The sequence below is a fragment of the Empidonax traillii genome, unplaced genomic scaffold, assembly GCF_003031625.1.
Source record: "Empidonax traillii isolate 1590-97213 ecotype Southwest subspecies unplaced genomic scaffold, ASM303162v1 scaffold352:size1026972, whole genome shotgun sequence".
Classification (NCBI taxonomy): domain Eukaryota; kingdom Metazoa; phylum Chordata; class Aves; order Passeriformes; family Tyrannidae; genus Empidonax; species Empidonax traillii.
In genome coordinates, this window is record NW_020955545.1 from 158,697 (window position 1) to 179,739 (window position 21,043).

The 21,043-nt window shown below is 38.5% G+C and overlaps 1 protein-coding gene across 17 annotated transcripts in view; it reads right to left on the bottom strand.

Moving 5' to 3' along the window:
- Nucleotides 1-12,047: 12,047 nt before the first annotated feature.
- The window catches only part of DLGAP2 (DLG associated protein 2), a 457,096-nt gene continuing 448,100 nt past the window's right edge, over nucleotides 12,048-21,043 (bottom strand). For 14 of the 17 annotated variants that reach the window (XM_027892449.1, XM_027892447.1, XM_027892446.1 and 11 more), the window contains one exon: nucleotides 19,187-19,598. In XM_027892449.1, the coding sequence (XP_027748250.1) occupies nucleotides 19,380-19,598 (219 nt within the window). In that variant the 3' untranslated portion in view covers nucleotides 19,187-19,379. Of the gene's footprint in view, nucleotides 19,599-21,043 lie in introns of all 17 variants that reach the window. The other 3 variants (XM_027892460.1, XM_027892444.1, XM_027892443.1) reach the window with 1 other exon arrangement.

Genomic DNA, 21,043 nt, shown 5'->3' on the forward strand with positions numbered 1-21,043 from the left:
GTTCATTCTGATTTTTTTTCCAAATTTTCATGTTCATACTGTACTTTTCTCTTTATATATGAAAATAATAGGATTCCCTTAGCTCTCCCCTTCCCCACCGTGGTACACAGAAGAATGTCCCAAATGCTTATGCCATAAATCCTCATCCAATCCTTGCAAATAAATGACAATTTTTTCTTCTAGAGCAAAGCAAGGAATTTATGTTCCATGAGCTGTCATTAACTCATCTTCTTCTACCAAGGGTATAAGTTAGTAGTGTGGTGTAGACCACTGCAGCTGTTAAAACTTTCCTTTATCGCAGAATTTCATAGTAATTTAAATGTAAACCAATATGGGCTGAATGGAATTGTCACCTAAACACTCCCTTTAAAATTACTACTTGAATAAATGCTCAATCAGGCAAGAGCTGTCTTTCACAGCATTTTTAATTGAGAAGAAACTGAATTATGTATTATTTTCACGCAAAACTATAATAATTTTAATATTTTTGGAATCTGAAAATTTGCCTATCTTAAAGTAGCAGTATCACTCTTATGGACCAAGTATTGATTTTTCTTTTGAAACATTCTGTGAAGAAAGTACGTGGTATCTAGCTTGGCTTGTACTTCAGCTATATCCTAAATTATTTTACCCTTGGGTATAAAATGAGGTGTTCTGTTTGCCTGATTCAGTGGGCTAAATCTAGAGGACAAATTTCTCAGAGGACAAATACAGAAAATTTATGATTATAGATTTAAGATTCAAGTGCTATTTGTGAATCGTCAGGGATAAGCCCAGCCCACGAAAGTGAGGGTCAGGTTTACTCAAGTGTGAGTACAGACAGTCAACAGTAGGTACTTTTATAAGATCTGTTTTACCTGTCTTGGCTTATGTTCAGTGAATATACTGCTGATCATCTCTGGCACACTATGGCTGATTATGCATTCCTGAAATTAAATTACATCTGCAATATTTTGTACTAAGTTTGATTTGTTGATTTATTTTAAAGCATTAACAAGATCTGTATATTACTTACAGCTCTGAATGGTTTGGGTTTGGTTTGGGGTTTTTTTTGTGGTTTTTTGTTTTGTTTTGTTTTTCTTTTTTCTTTTATAATTTGAATGAAAAAAAGCCACAAGTAAAATGAGAAGAATCTATTCTGTGATTCAGCATTCTTCATCTTTTTATTTATTCATTTATGCCTCTTTGCTTGTCTTGTACCTTGTAATATGTCTCCTGACCATTAATTAAAATTACTGAAGTTCTTTCATTTTCAGATAGAAACCTTGTTTAATTTCATTATGTATTTTCCTCCTCACTGTATCATAAAATTTCTGTGTTTACTTGGAGCTTCTCACCCTTGCATATTATGTGGCAGCACTGGCAGTGGGAAAATGGAGAGAGGATGCTGAGAAATCCTCCATGCCCTGGCTGGGAGCTTTCTCATCCTGCTTCCAACCAACTCTTTTGCCTAAGGATAACTGTATTAGATCTATTTTGTATAGGATGAGGGTCAGCTTGGTTTTTTTTACCACAGTAAGCACTTTGCAAGAGGCTTTTAAAATCTCCCAACCCCTCAACCCCCAACTAAAATCCAGTTTGGTAGTTGAAAGGACTAGGTCCTTCCAATATTTTTACTGACTTCCATGTGAACTGGTCTCTTAAGAGGGCTGAGACATAACTGAGAAATGATCTACTGTTTTTTTCAGAGACATTGCCTAGGAGTAGTGAACATTTATGTTTAGTAACCCTGGATTCAATCTGGGCCAGGGAGGAGAAGGTCCTTCTCCATCCCAGCACCCGGCCACCTTAATCTGGGTGTTCTTCTTGTTTCCTGAAGCATACCCTTCCCACCCCCTGGTTCTTCTCTTGTTCCTCCTCTCCAGACTTGCTACCATCCTTCCTCAATATGAACTAAATTTCTTCCTTCCATAATTTTATGTATCCTGGGCACTAGACAGGAAAGAATAAAAGATTCCTGGAGAGATTCCCTGGCTTCCAATTAACAGCTCCTTATTATCAGTTCCTTCACGGTCTCTTCAAAGCTGGAAGAAATAAGTAGAGGGAAAATCCTCATCTCCCATTCTGTCCTGTACTGGACCCTGAATAGTTGCTGTTCCTTGAAGCTCCAAAAATCCCTCCAGCTTGAGCTGCCCATGGACAAATGGCTTCTGTTTTGGTTTCTACATATAGCTCATGCAGAGCTGAGCTTTACTCCAGACATACTGTGGAGTTCCTCAGTGCTACGGTGCTGGTGAAGTGAGTATCACTTTTTTTTTTTTTTTTTTTTTAAATAGAAACAAATTGCATTTTATTCCTAGTCCCACTTTATAGAAATGCATTCTTTTGCCTACAAATGCCCTGCCAGATAATTTCACCACATGCTGACCAATGGCATGGAAAATTTGAAATGGAATTTCATCAATGACAAGCACTGGTGCAAAGGAATTTATTATTTACACGCACGTGTGCATGTGTCTGTCAACATACATGAAAGCCCAATGTGTATAGTTGTTATAGCAGATGAAGCCAAATGGAGGAAATGAAATTAAAGTTCTCTGAATAGCACAAGTATGGTGCAAGGAAACATTAGCAGAACTATATGACAACATGAAATCCTCAAACTCTCTGAAAAAGAATGAATCAACACCATTGAAGAAAATCCTTGAATTTCGTGCTTTTTGTATTGCACCAACTGCTGATATATTGGTTTCATGCTTTCCCAGTTTACATGAGACACGGGTCTTTTGCTGAGGACGAGTTATGAGAAAAGACCCAAACTGTTCCCTCTAACCAATTATAAATCCGAAATTAAGAAGCTCCAATTGAGGGAAAACAAATTATGGAAAAGGGAAAAATAACAGCCCTTTATTAAAAGGTATGTGAGTATTAACAGAAACACAGAAAAAAACCCAAGTAAAAAAACCAAACAATACTCCTATGCCCTCCAATAATTTCCTTTAAAAACAAACTGATAAAGAGGCAAAGGGAAAAGTGAACAGTTCAATTTTGCACCCTTTGGTGCAATTCCAACCACAGTCAACAGGGGGCGCCGTTTGGCCACTGGAGATGCAGAGCTTGTAATGTCCTGTGCCAGTCACCAGGTGGCGCTGTGGGATCCCTGGTTGCTGCCACATTGGGTAGGGGGGGAAGAAGAACGCCTTCTGGGGTGTGTCGAAGAAAAAACAAAAAACACTGGATCCCACTTCCCTTCCCACACACTGGGAAAGGGGAGAGCGAGAAGGGTAAAGGGACCAGACAGCTCTTACTTACTCCGGCTGGTCAGTCTCCTCTACACAGTTCTCTCTCTCCCCCTAATGTGCACAAGGGCCACCACCAGGGATTAAAAAAAAAGGAAAAAAAACAAAAACAACAACAAAAAAAAAAAAAAAAAAAAAAAAAAAGAAACTGCCCCCAGGAACAGGAAAAAAAAAAAAAGAAACAAAAAACCTCCAGAAAAACAGCTCATCTCCAAGAGGAATAAAAACAGGCAGTGTCTGCAATGGAGAAGCAGGTCCCGAGCCCACAGGAACCACTAGCCTCCCCTCCTGACCTGAGTTCCAGCCACAGCCCAGCCCACCAAACTCCTCCTCCTCTGTTGCCCAGGAGACAAGAGAGAAAAAATAAACAATAACATTTCATCTGCCCCATTTCCTAGGAGACTAAGTTCTGGGCGATTAGTGAAGGAGCCAGTCCTTTTGTTCACCTGATAGCTCTTGATGGCTCTGCACACAGGGCAAGGGGGAAGGGAAAAAAACCCGTGACAAATGCCTTTATTTTTTTTTCTTTTGTAATCTCTGTCTACAGAAAAATATATATTTCTTTATTTCAGTACATCTCAACTGATGGTTCAGATGTACCAGCACAGTCCCAAATGTAGTTTCCTTCTCATCACATTTTACAGGAGCCATAGTTCCTGTTGCACCTGCTATGCAGGTGCAGTTGCTTCTAATTATGTGGTGTAATGTATTTTGTTGTCAGGCAATGGATGCTCAGCTTCAGAGGTTAGGAAGACCTGAATTTTTTCCTCTGCACCACTGCAACATGCTGACAACATCTGGAACAAAACCCCTGTAGCAGAGGGACAATGCTGGGGCCAAAGTATTCTTAGCTGAGAAGAAGCAGGGACTGAAAATAGATCCAATGACTCCACAGTCTGATCACACTTTGCCTTTGAGAAAGCATTTCCACTGTAACCTACGCAGGCACACTTATTCCCAAATATATCTGTTTGCTGTGATGGGGAGCTGTGACACCAGCAAGGGAAATGTGTTACTGCAAATGAAGTCTGTTCAGGAATTTGCTATCACTTTCGGGGAAAATGTGCTCAGATACAGCAGTGGGTGGCAGTATAAACTTCTGAAATGCTGAGAGCTGTGTTCAGAAGTGCTGGCTGTGCCTGTTGGACACAGCAGCTGCGCTCTGCCTGTGGCAGCAGCCCCCAGCCCAGCTGCACAGCAAGATGCAACATGAGGATGCAGCAACTCTGCTGCACGTTGCCTGTCTTTGGAAAGACATCCAGGAGTGCAGGCTGAAAGGAGATGTGATGTGTGCCTCTCCTTCCTCACACTTTCCATACTAGCAAAATGGGACTTCTGAATGCTTCTTCTGTCCCATTTGACACAGCCAAAGAGAACTGAAAAATTTAGTGCTTCCCCAGACTGTCCCTCCAGACAGTGTTCAAAGGCATCCTTCAATCTATTTCTGTGTTTCCTTCTTGACATTTATACTGGTTTATTATACAGATTACACTGGTTTATTTACCTAAATGTAAGAAACAGTGAGATTCCTTCCAGAATAAGGTAAAATGAAGCAGGAAGGCTGTTTGATTTTAAGAAGCAACACACAAGGAGGGAACTCCTAGGACCCTGGTATGTGCCTGTTTGTTTAGAGCAAAAGGAAATAACAGTTATACCTTTGGAGAGATTCAGAAAGGGGGGCACTGTTGTGGTTTAAACCTTGCTGGAAATTAAGCACCATGCAGCTACTTGCTGAACTCCCCTCTCCTCCACCCCTGTGGAAAGGAGAGGAGAATCAAACTTGTAGATTGAGATAAGAATAGCTTAATAATTCAAAATAGAGTAAAATACAGTAAAATGGTGAATTATAACAATAGTGATAATGAGAAGGGAAAAAACAAGTGATTCACAATGCAATTGCTCACCACCTGCTGACCGATGCCAGACCCCACTTCCTGAATCCAAATTGGCCCCACTTCTGGGTAACTCCACCCAGTTTATACTCTGGGCATGGCATTCTGTGGGGTGGAATATTCAGTCAGTTTGGCTCACCTGTCCAAGCTATGCTCTGTCCCCAGTTTTGTTTGCATACCTCCTCCCTGGCAGAGCATGAGACAAGAAAAAAGTTCTTGACATAGGTTAAACATGACTTAACAAGAAATCAAAACATCAGTTTGTTATCAACACCATTCTCATTCTGAATCTAAAAGACAGCACTGTAACAGCTACTGAGAAGAAATCAACTCCATCCTAGCTGAAACCAGGACAAGCACATTAGCAGAGAGAGCATGGTGGTGTGCTGGGGCTGAAAGCGCTGTCAGCCCCTCTTAAGCTTTCTGAAATCCACATCTCCCTGGGGTAATGTAAGCTAATGCAAGGAGAATTATAGCAAGTTAGATACTATTTTGATCATAATCATGTTTCATTTTTAGCTACTGGAAATAATCTTGTAGCTGAAAAGCATTCATTGTTCACTCCTATCCATCTCTGACATGTCCCACACACTTTCCCAGGAACAATTTCCCCCATGTATTTTAACTTGCAAACTACCCCCTTTCCTGGATTGACTCATCTTGTTCCTAAACTCACCTAACCTTTTTCTTGACAGGTGAAAATACAACATCAGCTTCACCGGAAGCCATTAATCTTAGTCCAAAAGAAGTCAACGGTCCCAGTGTAGCATCTGACATTAGATAACATGACAGATCATCTCAAAAGATATTTACAGATATTTAATTTGTGACAATAAAGACAAATACTTAGCAGCTCACAAGCCAGCTATTGTGTCTGTTTTCCAGAAAAAGAAATTTGATCCCAGAAAGAAGCCAAGCAAGGGGCACAATCTGTTATGTCTCACAGGGTAAATGCCATCAAAGTGAAACATATCACAGACGGTAAATGTGCCCCAGAGGCTTCCTACAACGTCTTTCAAGTGGCCATGAAGTGCTGCCGTCTGTTCCTCAGGTCCTCTTCTGCACAACCCCCCTCTTCTCCTCTTTCTCCTCTGACACGCTAAATTCCAGGGAGAACTTTGTAACCTCTGACTTACAACAGCATTTTTATTACACTTACATTACTTTGATATTTGGAGATGAGCGAAGTGGGAAATGCCATACACAGGGAACCTCCCCTCCACATGTGCTATCACAGCTGGTACACGTGTGGCCTTAAACGACCCTTCTAACTGAACGGATAGAGATTCACATTTATTTCCTGGTATTATGCTTTTTTCCTTCTTTGGTCAGTACGTTCAGAATGTGAAATCTGATAGAGTGTTACATCTTCTCACAAGTTATTTCAAATGAGGATGCTCTTGTAAAATTTGTTTATTCTGTGTCACATTAAATAAGTCAACAATAAAATTTGTTTTGGAAACATTTGGGAGGATGGAGTAAATCTGAGTGGAGGAATATAAGACCTTGAATTTGTTATAGACCACTTTGTCTGAAAACAATACAACCACCTGTCCTAATTCAGACTAGAAGGTGTCAGATTGAATTAGCTTATCTCATGCAGAGTCTGTTTGCTTTCTGGCACAATGTACATGTGTGTATTTGATTTGGGATCTGGTTGTAGAAACTGATATGTATTGTGAATTAACTCAAAAAATGCTTTTTCACTGTGAAGTAAAATTATGAATCAGCTAAAGCGATCATGTATTTGTAATAAGCAAAGAATAAAGAATATAGCATTTACATTTCTTTTGGTCTATAGGTTTTCCCTTTCCTCAGCCCTATTCTCCTCATACTTCTTTTCAACTTCCTCTTTTTTAGACAAGCAATGGTTTTATCCTGATACAGTCACGCACAAACTAAACTGAATGTGAATTCTGGCCATTTAAAAAAAAAAAGTAAATGTATATCAAATTTACAGTTACTCCTCTTTTATTTCTGTATGGATAAATATATACATACATATTACATATGCATATGTATATATATACATACACACATACAAAGCCACATAAACTCATACAAATATATAAATATAAACATTCATAAAATTCTAAATACCAGCTTTTCTCAAGATGTTGTCAGTGCTTCATAAATTTATAAATATTTTACAAAATTCACTTTGACATATTGAAACCCCAAAGCGTAACATTCATCTGCTTCCTTTACTGTTCACTCATGATTTATTTCCTATCTGGCAAAACTGATTAATCACCTCTATTATGATTGGGTTTATGTCACTTTTTAATACACTGAATCCTTGATTTTTACCAAAGCTAATTTCCTTTTAAGATTTGTCTGAAGCAGTCTATTATAATATACTCCTCTGGGGTCTGCATTTAAATTGATTTGTCATTATTTTCCATTCCATTGACCTAAGCCCTGTCCTCCTCAAATATATCAGTGTCGAGCTCTGCAGTGAGTATGATGAGGCTCAGTTACAAGGAGGAAACCAAGGATGGCAATGATTGGTGCACAACCCTTCTGACAAGCTCCTCTGTGTTTTTGATAGCTCACACCTATGCAGGTGAGTTAGTGTGGGTCACAAAGAATACATAAGCCACATAACAACCAGAAAGACTTTGTAAGAGATTTTGTCTGAGCAGGATAATAATGTCTATGCCTGGTCAGGATCTGGGCTTCCATTCAGTGGTAAAGGCTGAGGTGATATTACTCCTCATGTGGAGTAGAAGTTTCCTTTAGATTTTTCCCTTAACTGCAACACCTCAAGCAGTCCAATAATAAAAAGGGATGTCAAAACCTCACACTGAGAAAAGAACATTGCTGACTCAGGCACTATCACCAATTCTCTGCAATTCTCTTATTTAGTATTAAGGCCTTTTATTCAAGAACAGCTGAGCTTCATTCCTTTGTGAGCTGAAAAACTCATAACACACAGGAGAAGAAGTGGAGATTCAGCCATGATCCTGAGCACTCACCTCCCCAAGTGCTGAGGTCAACCAAGGCACTGTCCTCTCAAACCCACCTGCCTGGTCAGCTTCTCCTTCTGGGAAGAGCAGAGGAACATCTCATTGAGCAGCACTTGCAGCTTTGGCAGGTGAATACCTCTTCTACACTCGTAAATAGTCAGTTGCTTGTAACTAGGACTGTATGTCAAGTGAGATGAAAGTGGTGGTGGTCTGGGCATATCCCTTTCAGATCATCTATGCAGTCAGGGTGCTGGATGGTGGTTCCTATGGCTCTCCAGTGAGTGCTGACATGCAGATCACAGCTGCAAGGCTGCATAGGACATGTTTGCTACCTTGTCCTTGAGCTAAATAGCTTTTTACCAGGATTCACTACCCTTATCCAAACAAACAAACAAAAGCTAGACTTTTATGCTTATGATGACAATAACTTCCTTCCAGGGAATGGGGAAACAATTTCATTAATAGCTCATAACAACTTCTTTGTATTGAAACAAGTTGGTCTTTTTTTGATTAATTTTCTGAACTCTGTTCACTTAGGTTGTTCTTTTTAATATTTTGTAATCCTTGTTGCTTTCTTCTGAATTTTCTCCACTGCTTCTCAATTCCTTTCAGTTAGGATTTAATACTCTAACCAAAACCTTAACAGTATTGAACAGAGTGAAACAAGAACCTCTCTGTAGCATACAGGAGATGTCCCTACATCCCCAGCATCTGACTTGCCACTTTCTCAGTGGCATGACTCAGTACTCAGTCATTCAGAGTAAATTTTAGGTATTCTGAAATGCTTCTGCCTCTCTCACTTTTTTACATTTTGTGTTTGAGTGTTTGTCTGAGATTCAGAGGGTAATTTCTGCCATCTCAGACAGGACGTGGGTGGAAGTGGCTAAGTTAAAGACAGCAAGATTCAGCGAGTCTGTATCCCACCATTGCCCAAACATGACAGTCTGGCTCCTAAACAAGAAGACAAGGACACAAAAAGCATTCTGCCCTGTGCTCCAGCCCTGAGGTGGTTCATAGCTAGGACAGAGACAAACACCATCTCCACCCAAGGCTTGGCAGTAGTTCAGCCTGTTGGAATTCCTTAGACACTTGACACAGAGCAAAATGCAGTGGCCACGGAGATATCTACTGAGCAGCCTGGATGGAAGAGGATGAGCCATACCTCAGACACACAAGTTTGATTTTTATAGATCTGACGCCTCCTTCCTTCTATGGGTAATTTGTTTTAGCTTGGCTTGCAAAGTCAAGTCCAATAATGTGTGTGTGTGCCACAATTTAAGATTGCATAAACATGGATGATTACACAGCACAATAATTTGTTAAGCCACACTAATTTAATTATATGCTAATACATTCACTATTAGATTTCCCCTTTTCTTAAGAGCATGTGATTAAGTATATGTTGATTTAGCATCAGCTTGACTCTCCTTTAGCTTGTGATCCACCATAGACCACATTTTCTTTGCTTTACTTTTCCTCAAAGGGATATTTTGTCACATCTGAGCTTGATCTCATCTTTCAGTATAGCATTTTTCATTTTTTCTTCTCTGAAATACATCACATTGAATTTAGAAAGTGTGTCCAGCTTTTGGGGATCACTGTGAATTTTGATCATGTCCTCTATGTAACCACTCACAGGTTGATGAATATTATATTTTTTAGAAAACACCAAAGTTGTCAATAAAATTTCTGTCTAGTACTGAGGGCAAGTTAGATTTTTCTAGGATTCTCCCTTTCTCTCACACTTCAAAAGGCCTTTAGATTTCACAATGGGCTAAGGATATATGTATCTTAAAAATAATATTTTCGGCTGCATCAGTTTTAATTTTACAACAATTTTATTTAGAAAATATTTTCCTAGTTTAATTTTACACTGTATCAGAGGCCTTAATGAAGTAAAGATCTATCACAGCTTACTGTTTTTACCTAATTCCTTATGTAAAAACATACTCTTAGAGAAGAACATTAAATTGACTGTCATGATAGGATGTTGGCAAACCTCTGTTGCCTAATTTTTATCACAGTATTATCCCCTAGCTACTTATAACTTGCTTGTTTAAAAATTCACTGCAGAATCTGTCCAGGGACTGTGGTAGGGCTGCAATAGGTTATGTAAGCTACTTGTCTACATTTCAAAATTTTCACACGTCAGCTGTGCTGCTGCAGTTAAAACAACAGCAGCCTTCCACAAACCCACTGTCAGTGTCAGTGCAGTTCAACTGGAATAAATATGCTAATTCCAGAGCATGTATTCTGCACCTGATTATTTGGTTCAGCAATTGAAATAAAATGTCACATCTATGCTCCAGCTTTACTTGACCTTACTAGTTCATCAGTGATGCCTGTCCTTATTTATATGGGTATGCCTATAATTCCAAGGCTGACATGCAACCATCTGTGAAGCTGTTGTACAAGAAACAGCTTGCTTGTTAGTTCTGAGATCCTTTCCAGATTGCAGGAAGGATAGCCCTATTTTAGGGAACTCATGGAGGCTAAGAGAGGATAAAAGGTTATTGAAATTTTGCCTGGAAATGATCAAGGCCTTAGTTCTAATATAACAGTACAGAACTGCAATGAGTGATGCTCTATGTCGTAACAGCTAGTGTTAGGAGACAGACAAAAACAAGCACTAAGTTGCTCTAATGACCCTAAATTTCATTCTCATATACTGCTGATGTATTTTTTAGCTGAAAAGTTTTGAACCTTCCACAACAGGTATTAAAGATGAAAATTCCTTCATAGAAGTAATGAGCCAGCAGAGTACTAAATGTTGAATTTTGTTGGTCTTACTGCCAAGATCTTTCCCAACCTAGCATCATTCATTAAACAAGAAGATGTTAGCTTCCACCTCCAGTTGACTCAGGATGCCAAAATAACCCATCTCTGTGTTAAATTTTCAAACAAACCTCTTTCTTGTGTTCACTTCCTTCATGGGAAGACATCCCTGAGGGCATCCTCCAACCCACTTCATTATCGTCTCTTTTTCTGATGTCTGTAAAACAAATGACAACTGATGGGATGCTGAGATGCTGCTCTTCATTTTAATTAATAGTTTGTCTCCTGTGTCTGCCTATCTGTTGTTTTTTACCTATTGGTTGGGTTGTAAACTCTTTGTGTTAAGGGAAATATATTAATTTTGTAAATGTACAATGTTGTCTTGGTCCACAGCTAGAGCTTATAAGTGTTACAATAGCATATATAATAAATGAGCAGTAAAAATCGAATTATTCAAGTAACTAAGCTCTTTTCTATGCCAAATAAATTCATATTTATCATAGTATTTCTGGTACCTCCTTTGTTCAGACTCAGGGACTCCACACATCTTTGTTTCATGCCTACCATGACTTTTTTCTAATCCAGAAATGTGGGAAAGTATTGATCAAATTTTCTGCTGAGTTGCTAAAGCCATTCCCAGAAAGAGACTTGTCTGTCCTGGAAGGAGATGAAAAAAATGAAGGAGGCTAGAAGTTCTTCTTGGCTATTCTGTTGCAAACAGTAAAAACATACAGAGAGATGCTCCAGGATTCACCTTGTCAAAACAAATCCATTCAGTTATTTCTGCACACTAATGACTGCTTACAAATAATTCAGTTTTGGGTGGTTTAGAAGCAATAGAGACTGTTATTCTTTCTGTTAATGGCACACAATGGTCTGATTCAAAATCAGTACATGATATTTTATACTTATAGTATATAGATGACTATAAATCAAAACACATCGATACCACTGCATAGCTGATTCTGTTATTTTCCATTTCCTTCAGATTTTATGTGTCTTCCTTTGAATTCAGCTAAAATCCTATAAAAAATATTTTAAAAAAATTAATTTCCTCACACTCCAAAGGCCACAAGTCTAGAGTAATAATTTAGTGTTGCCTACAAATTGTCTGATTGGAAATGCTGTATTTTACCTAATGCAAAATTTGGAAAGTAATAAAGAGTGTACTCTATTTTTTCTCAAAAAATTTAATTGCAGAATTATTTACAGGAGATGAACATAAACAATACATAAACCAATTGAAAGAGGCAGCTTCATAAAAGAGCCATGGGGCAAAATAGTGAAGCACATTTTCTTACAATCAGCTGGAGGTGAGTAGAGAACCATGAAAAAAGAATAACTCAATAATAAAACAATTTTCAAATATGCCTTCAAAGTAACAAATAACATTCTGGTAAAGAAGATATTACTGAGAAGCGAGAAATTATTGTAGCAATGAAACAACATACTGTACATTCAATTTAGGTATCCTGCATGCTACTAAATAGAATTTATCAAAAGAACCATAAAAGCATGAGAAAGAGAATTACATAAAATAGTTTAATTCTAGTGAAGTGTAGCTTTATACAGATGGTGAATATTTGGCACTCAGTTCATCCTCATTGTTGATACGATTTCTTATGTATATATATATTTATATATATTTATATATACTTTTAATGATAACTAAACAGCTAGTTTCCTGGTTCTAACATTCCTTGAAATTCTATAGGAGGCATTTAATTTAGTCCTTAGGCCACACTTGATTATTTTGGCATGTCACATGGTAAATGAAAGTATGAGTTTTGTCTCTGTACAGAAAATCCTGCACAGCCATAGTGGCTTTTCTTCAGGAAAGAACAGTTCTAGAGCATATAAGCCAGGCTACTTGAAAGGGAATTTTTCTTCAGTCAGGAAATTAATATATAAATTGAACTAAACAATACATACATGCTGAGCCCTTTTAAAACAAGATGGCCATATTAATAAACCTCCAAAGAGTAAATCAAAACATGGATATGAGTATGTGGATTCCATGGATAATTATAAACAGAGCTAGCATTTCTTTGTCAGGACTGCCTACAGACATTTCAACCCAATACTGAACCCTCTGCTTGATTGCGATCTACCTGAAAGGAAGAACGAGATCATACAAAGAAGTGATGCACCTGCTAAGTCGAATGAGTCCTTCCTACCTCAGCAGGTCTTGCTGAGTCAGACATTGATCTGAATTATACTGGTTCAGATCTGACATTTCTTTCTGGTTTCAGTTTCTTAGCTTTGACTCAATGGATAATTTGATACAACGGGGAACAGAACTTAGCCCTAAGCTCTGCAATAGTCTGTCTCACAAATAAGAAATTTGTATGACAGTTGAGCTTTAGGAATGTGAAATACTGTGGTCAATGAAAGAATGGCAAGGAAAGGAGAAGAAAATTCCTCACCAATGGGCTGTGTTGGTAAACAATGACCATATATTCAAATAAGCCTCCCCCTCATTTAAGCTTAGGTGAAAATATTTGTGATTTTGTACCTAGAGAAGTAAAAAATCCTGTCCAACAAAACCAACTTAGAAAAATAACAATTTGGCCTTAATAAAATATAGAATTAAATTGCCAGCTGATGAAAACTGTTCTGAGTTTGCTCAGCTACAAAGCAAGCCTTGTAGACCCACTAATTTAACTTATCTATGACCTGACTTCAAAAGCCCAGTTCTCTTTCAGCAGTGAAGGATAATGGGAGAAAAGCTGTATATGGTCAGGTGGATCTGTGAACATGAAGTCTTCTTTTGCAATCATCTTTTAAGAAATGTAATATGCATTTAATGAGAAGAGATCTGGAATACATTTTTTTAATATAGAATCATAGAATCATTTATGTTGGAAAAGACATTCAGTTATGAATGCCATGGCCTCTCACAGCTATTAGAATTTTATTTCATTAAGAGAAGCCTAAATCAGACTAAATATGCTGGCCAAATTTTCTTTTGGGCAACATTCCATTTCAATTTTTATTTTATACTTGCTGTCCTGAGCAGCCTATTATGTAGTTAAACAGCTACAGCATTATGCCATTGAGGTAGCTGCATTTCAGAGATAAATTAAGCAATTTCTGTGGATACAGAGGGCTTAATTCCTGTCAGGACTCATGAGTGCATATGAGTATGCCATAAAACAGCTGTTCCCAAAAATAGTCCCTGGAGGTGAACATGGTGAATAGTTGCTGATGGGCCGTGGGGCTGCAGTAGGCAGAGAATCTGCCACGGCTGTCAGTGTTGAGGATGAGCTGCAAGGAAATGGCACAATCTACAGGAATGTGAGCACTGACTGGTTCCTGGGTCCAGCTGTCTGGGACCATGACAGTGAAAAATTTTTATATATATAGATATATGTATATATTCTCTTTCTGTTCTATGCAGTATGAAATGGCAGCTTCTCCACTGCTGAAGAGGCGTCTCCTCTGTCCATGCAGAGAGAGGTGTCCCCGCTGCTCTGCCATACAAAGAACCCTTAGGGTTAGAGCTGGGTCTCATTAAAGAGCAGTTGCCCAAACCAAAGCACAATTATCATGCCTAAGTCCTGTGCCCTACGTCATCCCTCACGTTAGCTGGGCTGGAGGGCAGACACAGGGAGAGAACAGGGTGCTTGGGGAAGTCTGCTTTTGCAGCATGCATCCCGGATGGATCTCTCCTGCTCTCCTGCTAAGACAGCAGGGGAAAATGCTCTTGTGAGGGGAGACTTGCCAAGATTGCTGACCGAGAGGGCTCAGGTGCAGGCAGTATTAGCTCCTGAGCCTGGCGTGGACCAGGGGTCTCCTCCCAGGGAGCTCCTCCACTGCAGGGACCTCACTGCCATCATCATGGACAGACAAAGCAGAGACTGTTCTGGAAAGTTAATTTGGTGCTCATCACTCCCTGCCTAATCCCTGGAGAGATGGTAACAGCATCGTCCGTATTTATGCTTTGCTCAGGTCTTCCTCTCAGTTCAGCTAGTCTTTGCTTCTCCTTCAACACAGGCTCAGACTGTGAAGGTCCTCTCAGGTGCTGGAAGGGTGCTGTGGAAGGAAACTCCCCAGCAGCATGGGGACAGGCAGGAGAGCCCCCAGCATTCCACCATGCCAGGTTACCTGCCCCAGCTACAGCCCAACCTAGCGTTTGTGTGTTGACTAATAAAGTGCTTGGAGATCCTTCTGGATGAAAGGCACTGTATAAATGTGGGTGTCAACCTGTCATACACCAGGAAGCACCTCTCTAGACACATGTGCTGATATTCCTCACCTCAAACGCAGTTTATGCTTGGTATCCTTACATCATAAGATGCTCTAGGAACAGTAAAGGGAGTAACATTGCTTCACAAAATTCATTTAAGTCTCTAATATGAGGCTTCTGTTTCACAGCTTGACACCTGGAGCTGCCAAACCAGCTTCAGAGCCGAAATTGACATGCACAAACCAACACTTGATGGGTGAGCCCCCAGTGTGCCCCCTGCCACCGGTGCCATTGCTGAAATGCTGAGGAGGACATCAAACCCACCGGCTGGACAGGGCAGGCTCAAGGCTTTGAGCGTGAAAGGCTGAGCTGGGCTGATCTGGAGGCACGCTGCTCTGGGAGAGGGGGCCAGGGTGGACCTGCATGGAGAGGGCCTGGGACAGAGTGGCAGTGTTGCCTGAGGTGCCATGGGACCAGAAGCCTCTCAAGGGTACTGCTCCCGCAGGACACGAGGAGGCTGCGGGTCACGTGGGGCACATCACGTGTGGCACCATCATGTAGCAGTTACTTCTTTTCCTTGCAAAACCTCCCAATGACCAAACAGTCCTTCACTTTATACTAAATGGAGTGCTGAAGAAAGAGAGTACTAATTTACTGATACAGCAGGATATGGGCTTACTTTAAAACAAATAATTTCTATTATATGAAATGTAGATTATGTCTATCTATCCACATATATGAAATCCATAAAATTTCCTATGCACACTTTAATTCCTTCCTGATAGATCTCAAATCTAACATAGCGTCAAGGTTTAAGCATGAATTAAAATATCATTGTTTGGTATTAAACTGTATGATATTTTTAGTCTTTGCATTCTGCCAAAGGCCATTCTAATCAGGTTGACATAAACTAATAAAATACTTCATGATGGACTTCACCAAAACACAAAGAATTTAAAGATCTAAAAAAATATACAAAGAAAAATAAGTATGGCAAAAATCAACTATTTTACCAGTCTGGCCTTTTTCTTTATTTAAATTTTCTGAATTCTATTTATTATACTTTTGTTTTACAGGCAATGACTACTTGAACAGGGACATTTTGCAATTTTAATGGGTTAAAAGAAATATTAGTCCCATTAATATTTAATTAAACACTAGACTATTTTGATGTATCCAGCTGCTCTGTGTGGATCTACACCATGAACTCAAAGCAGAAAGTATACCAGTTCCTATCTTTCTGTTTATTTATGTTCCTTCTACGTTATTTTGGTAACTGAATTTTATTTTTATGATGTGGGGTCAGATTACAATTGTTTTGGTTAAATGTGTATTATGATACTACATGCAGTGTTTTGCATGTCATATAGTGAAGCAATCTGATTTATTTTCAACACAAGTATGATAAGCGTAATGTAATTTTTCTAAACTAACCAGATGTACAATATGTAAATAGAAATGGCTTATTTGCCTTAAATGATATAATTTTACCACAACAATAAGTTAATATATTGCACTTCAAAATGCAGTGTGCACAGATAATATATTATCGGATTTTTTAGTAGGCATCTAGTTTACTTTTGATTCTTTATGGTTGCTGTTTTTTGTGGTTTTGCTTTTTTTTTCTTTTTTTCCTGACCAAGGTCTAACAAACAGCAATCATAGATTTCTAAATCTTCTATTGAACATTTTCTCATAAAGGCATGGGAAATGTGAAACACAGACTGCTCCAAGTCTGCATCATTAGGCCAGCTGGGATCTCAGCTTATCTGCAATCTCTTGGGTGTAGAATTTATCTTCATAAAGTCTGATTGCTAGCAGGATCAGGTACAGCTTGTCTTAATCGCATGACCTGTTGCTGCAGGTGGGAGGGTTCAAGCGAGTAAGGCAAGTGTGATTTCTCCTCAAAGTGAACAGGAAAATTAGATAAAACATATCAGCTGCCATATATATATATATGCTTGTACAGGTGTGTGTGTTTCTCTTTTAAATTTCTTCAGTCTAGGAAAGACACTGACTTTGGTTTTGTGTGGGTATTTCTAATTAGCAGCTCCACTTCAAGATACTAGTTTTCAAGACTAAAGATGCCAATGTCTGCACGTACTTTTGTATTTAAAATAGTACAACAATGATAGGAAGTAGCATCAATATTGTACACTACCTAGAATTCTGCTCTTTCCGTAATAGAAAATGCCTTGAAAAATGCAAGGGAAGGGAAATATAATGCTTTCATCTATAGAAGAATATTTTAGAGATTTCTTTTTTTTTTTTTTTTTTTTTTTTTTTTTTTTTTTTTTTTTTTTTTTTTTTTTTTTTTTTTTTTTTTTTTTTTTTTTTTTTTTTTTTTGCATTCTTGAAGGATATACATTCGTCTTGGTTTTTGCTTCCAAATATAATTTAAGGCTATTTGGTAAAATATACACCAGATATCAGGCTCAATTTACAGGGGTTTCTTCTCACAGAAACTTCTCAAAACTTCGTCTCTAAAGATTCATATCTTGAAGCCAAGCATGCTTTATCTGCTGTGCTCCAAAGACAGAAGTCATGCTTAATAACAATCACTGTAGGAAAAAGAGAAGGAAAAAGAAAAAAGCAAACAAAAGAAAACAGATTTGAAGCAATGTCAGATCTGCATAACCTACAATACTTCATGTTTTCAGTCATCCATCAGGCTGCGGGGTGTGTGGGATTTGTATTTAAAGTGCTCATCAGGTGAAGAACCAAAGTGCTTAAGTATAATTAAATAGTTGTTCTGCCTATGGCTAAACGCATTGCATTTGTTAAAGCAGGTAAACAGGGAATGCGGTAGCTGGGGCTGTTTGTCTCACTGGGTTCACACTGTTTTGACCTAAAGTTGTGTTCAGTAGGATTCAAACCTTGGAACTGGGGGCTGCAGGTTTCTCATCTTATTGCGTCTTCACCTGAAGACTTCTAAGTGCTGGATCGCTCAGTTGGCTCTGGAAGGTAGGTGAAGTGGAATAATTCTGTCTTAATTTGTTTTAAATTAAAGCCTCTTGACTGTGGAAGTTGCCACTTCTCTCCTGATAATGTGAGGCTTCAAAAGATATTATTTTCCTTATATTCCATGGCTGGAACTCACTTATCTCTTGAGTCATGTTTTTTTTTTTTTTTTCTATGTCTGAAGCAAGCAAGAAGTTTATTCTTGCCATAAATGATACTGCATAGAAAAATAGTTCTAAAAAAAATACAACTGTAGACCACAGTTCACCTTTACCTAAACATAACCATTTAAACTTATATATACTTACCACTCACATTCATATTTCTTAAACTGTTTACAACATCACAACTGGCATTTTAAACAAGCAAGATTTTTTGTTCTCAAGGATACCCTGGAAACTCAATTGTTATAACAATTTGAGAGTTTTAAATAGTACATGTAGCACGGCTCTTGAAATGAAAGAAAGAAGGTTTATAAAATAAATGTTAACATGTAAAAGAACTGTTAAAAATGCAATGAGTGTTCCAAAGGAGCAAGTAAAACTTTTTCTTTACACATCTTACTACAGAAGATCTAACTTTTTAAGGCTTCCATTTTCTTTCACCCATCACTCAAGTCCTCTTGCATTACAAATTTGCTTAGGTTTCAGAGTGTTGTTATGCTGCTAACAGCAAATGTTTCTTAGTGGACATTCCCACCACGACCAGACTTGTATGCTTCTTGGTTTCTGATGAACTTTGGAGTTTTAGTGGCTGAGTATCCCTGTTCATCTCCAGAAACTTGACATGAGATAAGAGGCCTAATGTTATTTTGCAGTAACAAAGATGAAAAGAGTGGCAGAGCACATGGGTAAATATGTTAGCTGGGTTCTAGGAAAAGAAACTGGAGGTCAAAGAGATAAATGGGTTCTTTCTTTCCTGCTCTTTACATTTGTAGCACCTTCTACTTGGATTAGCTAATGCCTCTAGTGAATGGTGAGATGCACCCATTTATAGTTTGTTATTCTTATCCCTAATTATCACACATTTTATAAAAATATAAATAACAAAAAAGTAAGCTGGGTTCCATCTCAAGAGGTGTTTCTTGTTGTCCTCTGAGAATATATTGGATAAGTCAGGTCTTGACAAGCCCTATCCATTGTAGCTGATTGTAAGTCAGACAATACAAAAGAAGTCATTCTTGCGGTGAGCTCAGCAAATTCTGAGGAAATCAAAAGCATTCCACTGTGCTTATGGCACAAAGAACACAACAGCAAGGGCATATTGAGTGGAGAGAATGAGACAAAAATTACCAGGTAAGTGACAAACTGTACAAGCATTTTGTTTAAAAAAGGAACTCTGCAGCATTCTGTCTTTAAAGCCGGGTTTGAGCCTCTGGGATATAGATCTCGATGCTGTCTGCACGTTCTGTGGCTGAATTCTGCCGGAAAGAGGCTGCTCGCTTGGCAGCCATCAGCCGTCTCCGAGCTTCTTGTCGCTGTCTGTCGGGTAGGTCCAGAGATTTTTCTCTTGTGATAGGGAATTTTCCTTTTGGGGGCTTCTTTGGTACAGGAGGAGGAATCTTTCTTTCTTCCTGCAATAGGGCATTAAAACCAAGGGTGAGCTGCGTGCAGAAGGTACTTTTCAGCAGAGCATGCACATCGAAGACATGAAATGCAAAATACTGATTACATACATCAAGCATGCTCAATTTCTGCTTGCCCATCAGCTGACTAATGGATTACATGAACAGCTATCCCCACTAGGGACATTGACAAAACCCCTTTTGACAACCATTACACATTCTGCGGTCCTGTGCCTGAAAAAAGGACTGCTCTTCCTTCTACTGTCCTTGCAGGTATCGGCACATGCAATCTGCATACCTCACTTTCATATGGATTTGTTTAATTTTAGCTGACACATTATTACACTCATTATAAACAGAAACACACACTGGCTCTCCAATAAGAATTCAGCGCATCTGTGTGGTCTGATCAAGTGAAAAGACTCTCTAAGATTAGCAGGACAGGATTTTAGATGAAATTAATCATACTGAGTTTAGCCTCAGCTGGATATGAGATAGCAGCTGTGTATACATGTCTATTAGTTTAGTCTCCTCCAAGAATTGCTAAATGGAAACATTCAAGCGCTAACCAGAGAGAGAACATAGGGCTAATTATTCTGCTTGTCAGCCTGGACCATTTTAAAGAAAATTATTCTGAAGAATTATCAAATTATAAAGTGAAAGTTAGTAGATTTTGTTACGAAAGTATCTGTAAATCTCTCTGCAGGTGTTAAATCAAGTATTGTTTTGAAGTATGAAATGGATATTTTACTCCATTTAGAGACTGTGAAATATCATATGATGAGGGCCTTAAAAAGACACTGCAGAATCAAGGAATTGTACAGTAGTTTAGATTAGAAGCGATGGACGTCTGGAGGTGATTTCATACAATCCTCATTCAAAGCCCATTTGAAATTAGACACAATGTTGAAGTTAAACCAGGTTTCTAATGTCATGTTTAATACTGGACTACATAGCCCCAAAGATGGAGACTCCACAACTTCCCATGTTTATTTATGGTTATTTGGATTGATCTTTTTGCTATATTATTTCTTAAAGTAATGGTAATCGTACAGAGTATGGGCTGTTCTTTATGGAGAACACAGTTAATTCGATGCACAGCAGGATTCAAATAATACAAAAATTGAACTGATACACCTATGGTTTACAGACTCTTCATTGTTTGGTCTTTAAAAAAAAAAAATTCTGAGTCTACTACCAAAATGCAATAGCCAAGACTAAATAACTAAGGTTATTTAAAAACATAGTTCTATATTCAACAGGAACAGTGCAGCAGCCTAAGATGCTATTCCCCATGACAGCCAGCTCTTCCAGTCTTTATTTTCTCTATTTCCTGTTTTCTGCCAGGAACACAAGGGCTCCATTCCTCTTGTTCCATCTTTTGTTTTTTTCCACTTTTAGTTATTTCCCTCTTAGGAACATCACTGTTGCTGTCACTACAATAATTTCTTACT